We start from the raw sequence: 13285 nt of genomic DNA on the forward strand, positions 1-13285 counted from the left end.
ATCTAAGCTAGGTCTGCAGCACTGAGGACTAGACACCTGCTTTTTAAAAAACAAACAAACCAGCAACCGGCATTCTACAGCCAACACCAAATGTGAGGCAGAAAAAACATACTTGGCCTGTCTCAAAATACCTTCCCAGTCTCAGAATATGAAGTTTGCATGTACGGTTATCACAGTAGCCCAAGAGCTACTAGGCCTCTTTAGCATTTGTCCTAATTCTTTTTAAAGCCGTTTATGCTAATAACCTATCACAAAATCCATTGCAGCAGAGCCAGAGCAGTGTATGAGCTGCAAAAGACCACCATAAATGCATGAAGCGGTTTTAGGCAATCTACCATCTTTCCAGCTTCAGCCCCCTACCCAATTCCATTCACCGTATTGGTTTAATACTACTGCTGATGATGATCTACCTCATAGGGCTGTTGTAAGGACCCAAGACAATGGCCGTGAAACACCTTTGAGCACCCAGGAAACATTATATATATCTTAAGTATTGCTAAGCTGTGGCAAGACGTTCCATAGGCTGAGCATGCGCTGAGTGGCGGAGTCCTTCCTTTGTTTAAGAAGCATTTCCTTTTCATCCTGCATGGCTGGTCACTGCCTTCCCTGTGCCCTGATGCTCATGCCTGACCCCTCCCTTCTCTAAGCACATCTGCCACGGCCATCTCCTCTCCCCCCACCCTTCTTCTACTGATGCCCACTCTGATCCCTCTTAGCCAGTCCTTCTCACATGCAGGAGCCTATTCCCTAGTCAGCCCCCCTCTGGGTGTGTGTGAAAAGGGGGGCATAGTGGGATGTGGCCCCTGGCCCATTGGGGGCCTCTGTCAGTAGTACAAAGACAGGAATCTCACCGCCCGGTAGGTCTTCTTCTGCCCGGCATGTTTGGGTGCTTTGCCTGGCTCCGCCGAGCTCTCCACATGCATCGAGTAGATGATGTCAAAGAAATCTTCCACCACAGCGACGCGCTTGAGAGCGATGCCCTCGGGCTCCGACAGACCATCTGCCCCCTACAACAGCGCAGGCAAGTCAAGTTAGTCTCAGGAATGGGTGACAGAGGTGAAGAAAAGGGCTGCAGGATAATATGAGCGGAGGGAGGGAAAGGGAGAAACACAGAATCCCACTCCTGCCAAGGTCTGAACGTGTAAGGAGAAGGGGTGCCTGAGGAGGTTCCTATCAGGGCAAGGAGTGTGATATTTGCTGCTGCTGCTGCTGCTGCCGCCACCAGAGACCAAAGCCAAAATGGGAGAGGTGAAAGCAGGAGAACCCATGAAGAAATCCTCCTCTTCTTATTTATAGCAATCTCATCAACAGACTGGGTTGTTGTTTTTTGTCTGCGCCACCTCCATCGCCCCCCTGCTGGCTACACAATGCTGGCTATCAATCAGCGAAAGAACTGCTAGTTGTTAAACATCTGCCTTTTAATCGAGCAATTTCAACAAAGTTGCACATTATCAAGAGAAGCGACTTCCTGATATATTGAAAGAAACGTAAAATTATGTAGGATTTATTAAGTAAGCATCTACCACTCGAGCTTAGAAGATAGGTGACATATTTATTAAGGTTTTCTTCATTATTTAATACAGTAGCATACCAGAGCCTCTCCACCAGCACACACACACACCATACTCACAAAACTTGACAGATGCATTTAAAACAAGAGCTCCTGGAGGGATCCTATTCCCGCCGGAAACAGCAGGATTTGTACTTGGTGCTGATTTTACATAGCGCCAAATGCAAGGACTCTTGCAAGGGACCACTGGCTTAAAGAGTGCACTCCCAATTGTTTCCTTGCAAAGGGAGCTTGCGTCCAACACTGCTTAAATGCAGTGCCAAATGCAAGTCCCGCTGCTTCCTAGAAGGGACGGATCCACCTGATCTCCTATGATGTTATGTGATTGTCCACAGTGGTTCCCCAACCCTGTCTTAAAAAAAATAGTTGCACAATTAACATTTTGCCCTTACAAATTCGTATTGGATTCAGTTCACGAAATCAATGAAAACTTTTGGTGATTAACCTATCAACTCTAAATCTATTTGCTAAGTGTTCTGAACTCTCAACCCCCTCTTTTAACAATGTGCCACCAGCATGAACCCTGCTCAGCTAGAAATTCTGTAGTGTCTGGGAAGAAGAGAAATAAAGGGCATCGTAAATCAATACAAAAAAAGTATACATGTAAGCCAACTGCCCACAACTTTGTTCTGATGTCTTAGCACTCATTGGACAAATCTTGAAAGCTGGTTGGTGGTGCAGAACATTCTCCACGTGTTGTTCCTTGTAAACATAAGGGCTAGAAACTTGTTTTATGGCAAAAAAGAAAAGAAAGCTGCAATTTCGAGAAAGGTGCCTGGGTGTTCTTCTCATTACTACACCACTGACCTGACTTGTTGCCTGGCCATTTAGAGCGCTAAGTGTCACACATTCCCCATGTGTACTGCAAATGTCCAGTGTGCTGAATGAGCATGCCAAGGATTGCTCTAGTATAGAAGGATGTTTCAGCTTGCAGAAGGAGAGCTAGGGCAGGGAGCAGGCTAGACAGGTGCGTCCATCAACACACATGTGCGCACACACATACCGTCTAGACCAATAAGCAGGGCACCTTTTTCACCTTGAGGCCAGGATCCCTGGAGGAACAGGACTGAGTCACCCTCCTCCCCGCCTCTGACCTTTCCCAGATTTCACATTCATTTTCTTTCTCTCTCTGACATACAGCCAAACAGTAGCTGTGCAGCTAAGCTTGGAGTGCAAGTACAGGATGCTCTAAACCAGCCACGTGGCAGCAGGACAGAAGAGGCGAATGCCACTGAGCATCTTATCTGTCTGACATAAAGGGCGCTGGCTCATCCTGGCAAGAGTTGCCAAGGGAAAGGAGGCCTACCTTGTTCCCTAGCTAGGTATTTGTGCCACACCCACAGCTCGTGCGCCACGAAATCTGGTGGAAAACGAGATCTTGAAGGAATGAGGCAAGCATACTTTGTCTAAAGTTTGGAAATCATGCAGTTACAGTGCTGATTTTTCAACACGTCAGACAAGGGTGCTGAGGAGCTCATAAAAAATATGCAATTAAGGTGTCACTGGCTGTCAACTACAGCTGGCTCAGAGTTTGTGCACACATGTGAGTGTGCTGTTGTTTGCATTCACAGAAACCACTCATTCACAAAAATTACACAGAATTCACTGCTGAGATGTGGTGATGGCCACTGGCTTACAATGGCTTTAAAAACAAAAGTTGAACAAATTGATGGAGGGTGTCAACCAATAACTGTTAGCCATGATATCTAAATAGAACCTCCATATTCAGAGTAAGTATACCTCCGAATACCAGACACTGGAGACAACAGCAAGGGTAGACTGCTGCATTTATACTGTTTTTGCACTTCTCAAAGTCTTGTATTTAGCCTAATCCACAAGGGCTCTCATGCAATCATGCAACTGCGTACACAACTACATATTTAATTACTCTTCTAACAAGCCTTTGTACTTTCATAGGGAAAGAGCCCGATCTGAAACTCTAAAGAACCACTGTCAATCAACATAGACAATACCGCATGAAGGATGTCATCGGCCTGACACACTATAAAGGAGCTTCTACGTTCCTCCTTATGTACTTAACAAACCCCTGCTGTAACCAGACCCTTTAGAGATTTCTTTTTAAGATCAGTGCTTAATGCAAGAAATCTTCCATTTCAGTATAAAGTGAAGCAAACTGTGTCATAGATGAGGGCAAAACTAATCCCATCTCATGTTTTCAAATGGGAGCTTCTGGACATTCTCTTTCTCAGCACCCTAAGGAAGATTTGCAGGCTAGTCTTATGCAGTGACCTCAAGTCCAGTGACCTCAACAGACTTCAGCACACCTAACCCTTAACAGCATTGACTACTTAGCTGTATTTACATTCTCTGTGCAACCGAGAAACTTGCACAAAAGATATATGAATACCTCTATACTTCTAAAAGAAGTAGGACCAGTAAAAACACTGCCAATTTTAAATTTATTATACTGTTTTAAATATTATTTTATTAATTTGTTGTTTAATAGAGGTACAGAGTGGGACGCGGGTGGCGCTGTGGGTTAAACCACAGAGCCTAGGGCTTGCCGATCAGAAGGTTGGCGGTTCGAATTCCCGCGACGGGGTGAGCTCCCGTTGCTCGGTCCCTGCTCCTGCCAACCTAGCAATTCAAAAACACATCAAAGTGCAAGTAGATAAATAGGTACCGCTCTGGCGGGAAGGTAAACGGCGTTTCCATGCGCTGCTCTGGTTCACCAGAAGCGGCTTAGTCATGCTGGCCACATGACCCGGAAGTTGTACGCCGGCTCCCTTGGCCAATAAAGCGAGATGAGCACCGCAACCCCAGAGTCGGTCACAACTGGACCTAATGGTCAGGGGTCCCTTTACCTTTAGAGGTACAGAGAATCCTAAGCTCCCTGCCATTTCACTAGGTTATCTCTCAGGCAAGCCCATACCATGCACTAAGAGGATGGGGGGGATGATGATGATAGCGTCTTGCTAGTAATATTATCATGCCCTTTGTGCAGGTGTGGGCAGAAAAGAGGTCTGAACAGGGAACCTTCTGGGTTCTTAGATACCATACAATACTACCTCTGGGTGGTGAGGCAGGGTTAGGGGGACAGACAAATATGCTGACAGTTTTCCAGGCCGCTGCTTGAACCTGTTACCTTTTCTGAATCCTTGGAGGTGGCAATAGAGCTTCCAGCATCTGCACCTCCTCTATCTGCCTGCCTCTTCAACGTCTGCTTCTTCATTCTTGGGCTTATTTTCTGCCCCTCATTAGCAATTTCAGTCTAAGAGGAATGACAAAGTGTCACAAAATGAAAACAGACGGACACACGCTCTCTTTGTGTTTCCTCCCTGACAACGTAACTGACTTTAAGACCTTGAGGGCAGGAACCCAACTTCTTTTTTTGGCCCAAGTCCCTCTGTAAATTATCAGATCAGATGCTGTTCACTTGTCAGGATCCCTCCCCTTCCGCAACAAGTGACCATTCCTGCTTAGAAAACTGGTGGGTAAGAATAGCAGTCACTCAGGCTTCAATCTTGCCTCGGACCTTTAGCGACACTTATCTAGCCCAACCTCCTCAAGGTTTCTGGACACCCTACACATAAATCGTCCCTTGCAAGAGATATTTATTGTCTCTCCTTAAAGGACTCCAGAAGATTCCACAACTAGCTAAGCCTGTTCCATGGAAGCCCAGCTATGTGTCCCTATTTCCAACTTAGGCTGCAATCCTCAGCTGGGAGTAAGACCCACTGAACTCAATGCAACTTGCTTCTGAGTGTAGAAAGCTGTTAATTTGCTACAGTCAGGGTTAAATGCAGTCTCCCTGGCCCTGCTTCTCTGCCTTTAACAGAGCCTGACATCCAGAAATTTAACAAGCTCAATTTTCCCCTGGCTTGGAAATAAGTGGTAGGAGCACTTGTTCAATTTCTATGTCAGGCTACCGTCAAAGGCTCAGGGGCAGTTTTGGGGTGGTTGGGTTTTTTTTTTTTTTTTTGGTAAGGTATCTCCCCTGGCTACTATTGGAACCCATTAAACTTTCCTTCAACAGACCCTTGCAATCTGCCGTTCTCTCTCTTCTTCACTGCTGCCTTTGACATTATAAAAAAAAACCTAACATGTCTCTCTTTTGGCTCTAAGCTGAACACACGCTCTACTTTGGTCTTCTAGTGAAAATCAACAGATATCTCCGCTGAGGCCTCTCACATACCAAACAGTGGAGAACTGCCAACCCTTGCCAGGCACTTTCTAAAATGCAACCTAGAAAGGAACTGCCCAGCACCCAAATTAGTCCAGCCTCCTCTTGCCCCACCCTCTCTGGCTCCCATCTGCAGCTCATCGTGCAAGTGTGAGACCTTTTGCATTATACGAAAATACGTAAGAATTCAGACATCCCCATGATTGGCATTAATGCTGGTAGTTTTGGGCAGCACGTCACCAGAGCTGATCCTGGGATGGCCAGCGAGTCTCAAGCAAAAGCCTGTGTGCTGGGTGGCTGTAGGAAGGATGTTCTCAGGAATAGCACAATCATTTCCTTGATGGAGGGGCGGCGGATTGGATTTGAGTCCCCCTCTGCATATAGCAGCAGTATCAATAGGCTCCATACCAACAACAACTACAGTGGTGCCTCGCAAGATGAAATTAATTCGTTCCACAAGTTTTTTCTTCTTGCGAGTTTTTCGTCTTGCGAAGCACGGTTTCCCATAGGAATGCGTTGAAAATCTATCAATGCGTTCCTATGGAGACCGTCCGGGGACAGAGGGGAAGCGCCGCGGGCCTTCCCCTCTGTCCCCGGACCTGTTTTAAAGCAAGGGAAGGGGCAGCGGGGAGAATCGCTTCTCCCCGTTGCTGCCCTTTGGTTCAAAAGGGGTCCGGGGACAGAGGGGAAGGCATCCTCTGTCCCCGGAGATTGCGGGGCTGGCAACGGGGAGAAGCGATCTTCTCCCCGCCGCCCCTTGCTTCAAAAGAGGTCCGAGGTGCGGGGGCAAGCTTCGTTTTGCGAAGCAAGCCCATAGGGAAATTCGTCTTGCGAAGCAACTCGAAAACGAAAAAACCTTTCGTCTTGCGAGTTTTTCATCTCGCGAGGCGTTCGTCTTGCGGGGCACCACTGTATCCATTTTGTTTATTTATGGAGGAAACGTATGGAGATCTTTTTCATTTGCATTCCGGAAAGGGGAATATATTGGAGGGGGGGCTGGGGGGCTTCCTTCCCCCTCAGCTCATGTGGGCAAATTGTGGGCTGCTTGGTTCTTGTAGAACCATATGGGGAGTGAAAACACTAAGAGAGTAGAAATGGGGGAACTCTGCCACAGATTATTGGTGCTGAGCTGCCCAAAGCCAAACAGTCTCAAGGACTACTACTCCGAAAGGGAGCGCAAGAGCACGCGAAGCTTGGAACCCATTTCCCCATCACTTCCCTTACAGCAAAAAATCCAAAAAGCACAAGACCTCCCAACCAACTATAATTGTGCAACCTCAATTTGCCAGTTTATGATGGAATCCCACCCGAAAACAGCAGCTTCCTAGAAGCACTTGCCTCCAGCTCTCGTATTCTTTCCCTTTCATCTACACTGCCTTTCGCATCTTTCCATCTGGCTGTTTCTTTCTGTTGCAGCCCCTCCACTGCCAACACAGAACACGCTTCTTCTTTCCACCACCCACAGGCTCCACACACACACGCAAATGTACATATTATATATAATCACCAAACCTAAACTAGCATTCAACTACTTTCACATTCGTGGCTTCCCTCTGGGCAGGCATGTCCAAGAGGGAGATCTACTGGTAGATCACGGGGTGTTCCTGGTAGATCTCTGGTCCGTCAGTTATCTCCTTCTCCCTCCCCCAAAAAGGGGGAGGGGAACCAACTGCCGGTTTTTTTAATACTATGAGATTGCAGTTTATCTGGAGTTGGATATCCCTGCCTCTGGGGAACAATGGGCACTCGCTATATATATGTTGCTGTTGCTGTTTAGTCATGTCCGACTCTTCGTGACCCCCTGGACCAGAGCACGCCAGGAACTCCTGTCTTCCACTGCCTCCCGCAGTTTGGTCAAACTCATGTTAGTAGCTTCAAGAACACTGTCCCACCATCTCGTCCTCTGTCGTCCCCTTCTCCTTGTGCCCTCCATCTTTCCCTTTTCCAGGGAGTCTTCCCTTCACATGAGGTGGCCAAAGTCTTGGAGCCTCAGCTTCAGGATCTGTCCTTCCAGTGAGCACTCAGGGCTGATTTCCTTCAGAATGGAGAGGTTGGATCTTCTTGCAGTCCATGGGACTCTCAAGAGTCTCCTCCAGCACCAGAATTCAAAAGCATCCATTCTTCGGCCATCAGCCTTCTTTATGGTCCAGCTCTCACTTCCATACATCACTACTGGGAAAACCATAGCTTTAACTATACGGACCTTTGTTGGCAAGGTGAAGTCTCTGCTTTTTAAGATGCTGTCTAGGTTTGTCATTGCTTTCCTCCCTAGAAGCATGTGTCTTTTAATTTCATGACTGCTGTCACCATCTGCAGTGCCGCCATATATATATATATATATATTTGCTTTCGTAGATTTTCACGGGTACAGGAATGCAGGTTTTGGTGTCTTCGGGTGTCTTCCCGTGTAAGAGTCGGGGTGTCTGTGCGACGTTTCGACGAGGTCTCACTCGTCATCTTCAGGCTGGTGCTTTCGGCTTCTTGTTCCAGTAACAAGAAGCCGAAAGCACCAGCCTGAAGATGACGAGTGAGACCTCGTCGAAACGTCGCACAGACACCCCGACTCTTACACGGGAAGACACCCGAAGACACCAAAACCTGCATATATATATATATATATATATTTGGTGAGGGAATGGCGTTTCAATTATAAATGTGACCCCGCCACCCACCCAAGCGTGTCTACTAATAAGTAAATCCCCAAGTTCAAGGGAATAGGAAATGCACTTAGGACATACACACTCCCTTGAGAGTCTGCCCCACCGGGCTCACTTCTGAATAAACAAGCCTAGCCTCCCTCACTTGCTATTATAAAAAAATTCCTTCCAGTAGCACCTTAAAGACCAACTAAGTTAGTTCTTGGTATGAGCTTTCGTGTGCATGCACACTTCTTCAGATACTGCTATTATAAGTCTTTAGGCTCCAGGACATGGCGGGCAGCTGAAATGGCTCCTGTTTCTTGCACCTAGACATGCCCTGGATGGATTCCCCAGTCGCCTCCGTCCCTCTCTTTGCTTCAACACCCTACGTCTCCCCACATTTCCCCTCCAATCAGAGAATCTTAAGAGTGGGAAAGGGACCCAGGGGTCATCTAATCCAACCCCCTGCAATGCAGAAATCTCAGCTAAATCTAGGCTGACAGCTATTTGTACCCAGACTCCATTTCATTGTGAAGGAACCAGCGTGGTTTGGGCCGCAGGCGGTGCACATTGAATTGAGGAATCTGGCAGACCCACATCCCAGTCCCTGCCTAGGCAGGAAACCCAAGGGATGGACTTGGTGTGAGGAAGAAAATAGGCTGAATTGCATGCAGGCTCCCAAGGCGATAAATTAAAATACGGCAGAAAACGAGAGGCATCTTGAATGGCGACAGTGGTTTCACTGCTACATGCAGACCGTGGCAGCCATTGTCGGGGAGGGGGTTGGGGGGGTGCACTGTTCGATTTTGGACTTATTGTTATATATTTATTTATAGCCTGATTTTTTCCCCTGACAGGGAGTCACTCAGGCAGCGTGTGAGAACAAGTTGCTGGGCTAGGTTTATTTTATAGTCTTGTAAGATTTATACGATGCCCGATTGTTGAAAACAAACTAACAAACAAGGAAAAAAGCCCAACCATCTCAAAACAGTTTGCAAAGGCAGGCCCCACATGTATGTATTTCATGATTTCATAGAATTTATACACTACTTGATTGTTTAAAACAACAACAACTCAAAGTGGTTTACAAAGATGGGCTGATCTAGCAGCCTGGCATAATAATAATAATAATAATAATAATAATAATAATAATAATAATAATTTCTCAGTCACGACTGAGGCTCAAAACTGGTATCAGGCCTGGACCACTTCAGTGACTGAATGCTGTACCACACGGAAAAATCCAGAACCTGTAGGAAACCTTATCAGTTTAAAAGTACTTCAATGGTTTTTTTTGCTTTTTAAATACTGTATTTTATCATTTTAATTTTTGTGCGCTCCATAAGTAACGTACACTATTATGCTACAGTCGTAAATTAACTAAAATAAACTTGAAGCTGAGGTAGAATGCAACAGAAAATGCTGGCGTCTCCTGGCGTTTCTGGAAATGTCTGCCTCTTCTGCAAAACTGAGGCTGCTTTCTCTTGCAGGCCCAGGAGATGGGAGGCAAATGGCTGCACATCGGAGACAGGGACCCGGCAGCCATGTTCTTCAAAGAGGCTCTTCTTTTTTAAAATAAAAAATAAAAAATGGCAGCAATGGTGGTGAGACCACGCTTCATCTTGGAAAGTGAGAAGCTGCCTTTACCTCACGCCCCGCCATTCTTGAGGAAGAATGAGCTGTGCGCACTCCAAGGAAGCAGCAAAAAAACCGACCATCATAGGCCTCCTTCAAGGCCAAGCCAAACTGTGGCACAACAGCGGCCATTTTCCTGACACACGCAACCAGCCCCCTTGCCAGACGATGGGCAATCCCCCATTTTGTTCCCCCTTCCAAATCTGAAAATTGGAGGGGGCAATATTCACCTCAGATTATAACATGCCATTGTGGGGGTACATTTCCAAAACAATTCACTTCACTAAAGTTCAATTTAGTTCAATTTTTTTAAGATAACAGGCTTAATAAATAATTTTAAAATTATTATCATCATCATTATTATTATTATTATTATTATTATTATTATTAAACTGCTCCATTGCACGAACTGCTACGGTAATTGAAAAAGCAATTAATTGATTGATATTTTTCCTTGTATTTATGGGCCAAGGTGGGGCTCGCTCAGCCTTTGCCGAGCACAAAAACGTGAGGGATTGACAGTTGCACCACAGGACCAACGTAAAACAAAATATTATTCATGACCCGTTCATTACATTTTAATAATTTTTTACTTATTTAGTGTTTCATGTTGTCCACAGGCACTTTTCTTTTTCTCTCTCTCGTTTTAAGCACTTGCTTGTTTCAAGCAGAATGCAATGCAACAAGCAGATACCATCTTGCGAGTGCAGCACTGCGGCATTACGGCACCGCGGCCTTTTCCGTCCTCCCCCCGCAACCTCCAGCCATCTCCCCTGCTCAGGCCCCAAAGCCTCTTCTTCCCCTTATCCTTTCCTCCCAGGCAGCCTTCTCTCTCCCTCTCGCCTCTTTCCTTATCTTGTACCATGCCATTTCACGTTTCCCCAAGAGTCTCGCTTTCCCCCTCCCATTCCCTTCCTCCTAATGCCCCTCTCATGCATTCGGGAGGCAGGATGTAATGGAGTATTGTCCCGGAGGAAGGCACGGCTGGCTGGCTGGCAGGATCGCTTCACGCTGCAACATTTTGTTGCAGGTCCTGTTTCCCATGGCCTTTAACAGACCCCCGACTGATGCTCAGCTCTGCATCCCCCAAAACAAATGCTCCTCTGAATGGGACTCCTTGGCAGGTTTTGAATAAACATACACAAACTTTTTATTGGTAACATATATAGAGAGAAATTAAGGATCTTTACAATTTTATAACATGCAGAGAACAACATGTGTTGAAAAACCAGAGAGAGGAGCTGAGGGAAGTCTGGGGGGGATGGGAGGGAGGGTTTTTCTCTTTTGGGGGAGGGAAAAATGGGGGGGGGGAATATGGATGATATATTTTTGATAGATTGTTATTTTGAAATTCCTAATTAAAAAAATATTGTTAAAAAACCCAAAACAAAACAATGCTCCTCTTTCAACCTCACAGGGTGACCCTTGCCTAAACTGGCTGCTTCTCTCCGACTGACTGCCCCGCCATGCCATCTTTCTGCAACTTAACACCATCTCACGAGTTAGCCACTGTTCTCTCCCTTGTAGGGAGCTGCCACCTGGCCCCAATGTTACAGACACAACCGCACATATGTCTCTTCACCATAAGTGTGGGAGGATTAAACCCCAAAAAGTGTTCACCCTACTTGTTGTCCTAGTGTACGTGTAAGTTATCACAGTGTGCAAGGCACATATGTACAGTGGTACCTCTGGCTGCGAACAGGCTCCGTTCCAGAGGCCGTTTGCAACCTGAACGGAATGCAACCCGCGTGTGCGCAGGTCACAATTCGTCGCTTATGCGCATGCGCGCGGCATCATTTTGCACATCTGCACATGCGCGAGCGGCGAAACCCGGAAGTAACCCGTTCCATTACTTCTGGGTCGGCGCGGGAAGCAACCTGAAAATGTGCAACCTGAAGCTATCGTAACATGAGGTATGACTGTACACAGCACAGCACACATGTGGGGTACATGGGTGCTTTGTGAAGGCTGTGGGCTGAGACTGCAAACAGAGACCCACACTGGCACTATTTTGCTGGATGGGACTGATAAAGGCACACATTTCTTGATCTCCCCAGCTTCCGCACATGAGGTCCTGCCAAAGCAGAACGCAAGCACTCTGCAAATGCTCAATGGCACCTGACAAATTAATACACACCACCTTCCCTACTTCCCCTAAAGTTGTTCCATGTTTATGCTCAGAGCCACCTTGTGAGATAGGTTAAACTGGTAAAAAAATGTCCCCCAGTAAATTTCATGGGTGAATGGGGAACTGAATCCAGGTTTCCCCCATCCAAGGGCTCGTCCACACTCGTCCCACCACTTTCCTTCAGGGAAACCCAATCTTTACTGCTGAATCGGAGCAAACATCAATCAGGTTTCCCACAAACTGGTGTTTGTTTCAATTCAGTGGTAAAGGCAAACAGAAAACCTCTCGGACTCATGTTCTTTAGGCATGGGACGTTAGTGTGGACAAGCCAAGTCTGAAACATTCCACTGTTTCTTTGCCCTGGTGGGTTTCCCACCACCACCACCACCATTCTCCTTGGTATGTGAGGGGAGAGAACTCTCTGCACACGCTCAGACGACAACAGCCTTCCCCGACTTGGTTCTCTCTGGATATTTTGGGCTACAAATTCCATCAGCCCCAAACCAGTACAACCTAGAGGGCGCAACACTGAGAAGGCCGGCCTAGGGTCAGATAATGTCTGCAGACAAATGTGACAATCTTACACACATGTGGTGCCAGTTCCCCATTCTCCTGCATTACCAGTTATTCCAGTGCCTTGTTTTTCCCTTCCTCTTGAGTCACCAGGGCCTCCAACAAAAAAGCACTCCTCCCCTCAGTGATACCAGTGTCCTATTTCCTGTTCCCAAGTGGGTGGTACTCACAAACCCTTCTCCTTTTCCCTATCCTAGCACACACATTGCTAATTCCCCAACCATCATCCAGGGTATATGCTCCCCCTAGCCCCCCTCCAGGGCAACAACAGCGCCCTCCATTGTTGGTTTCCCCCCTTATAGCAGGAAAATCCCATTTCTTCCCTTCCAGGTGTTAAACTAGCATACTGCAGCTAGAAAGGCAGTATTATCACCAATGGCTGCTGCTGTGAACAGACCGCTCTGTTCCTGTCTGTGTACATTTCGGCTCTGCATTAAAAAAGAAGACTTGCAGATCATGGCTTTGGGCCCCGGTGTCTAGCAGGCAGAACATGTTCTCTGTACCCATCTGCCAACTGAGAATAACGCTTTGGGCATCTGACGAAGCAGGCTCTGGTCCACGAAGGCTTGTGCCAAAATACTTCAAGGTGCAACGAG

The 13285-nt window shown here is 46.8% G+C and overlaps 1 protein-coding gene across 3 annotated transcripts in view; it reads right to left on the minus strand.

Moving 5' to 3' along the window:
* The window catches only part of NOL4L (nucleolar protein 4 like), a gene marked incomplete at its 5' end in the record, with an annotated part of 139408 nt that overhangs the window by 90500 nt on the left and 35623 nt on the right, over nt 1-13285 (minus strand). Inside the window, 3 exons of one of the 3 annotated variants that reach the window (XM_082225992.1) lie at nt 852-1007; nt 4677-4802; nt 10582-10977. In XM_082225992.1, coding sequence (XP_082082118.1) covers nt 852-1007; nt 4677-4763 — 243 coding nt within the window. Of the gene's footprint in view, nt 1-851; nt 1008-4676; nt 4803-10581; nt 10978-13285 lie in introns of those variants that run through there. The other 2 variants (XM_082225990.1, XM_082225991.1) reach the window with 2 other exon arrangements.

This window comes from Podarcis vaucheri (genome assembly GCF_965113315.1).
Source record: "Podarcis vaucheri genome assembly, chromosome: 6".
In the NCBI taxonomy this organism is placed as follows: Eukaryota; Metazoa; Chordata; class Lepidosauria; order Squamata; family Lacertidae; genus Podarcis; species Podarcis vaucheri.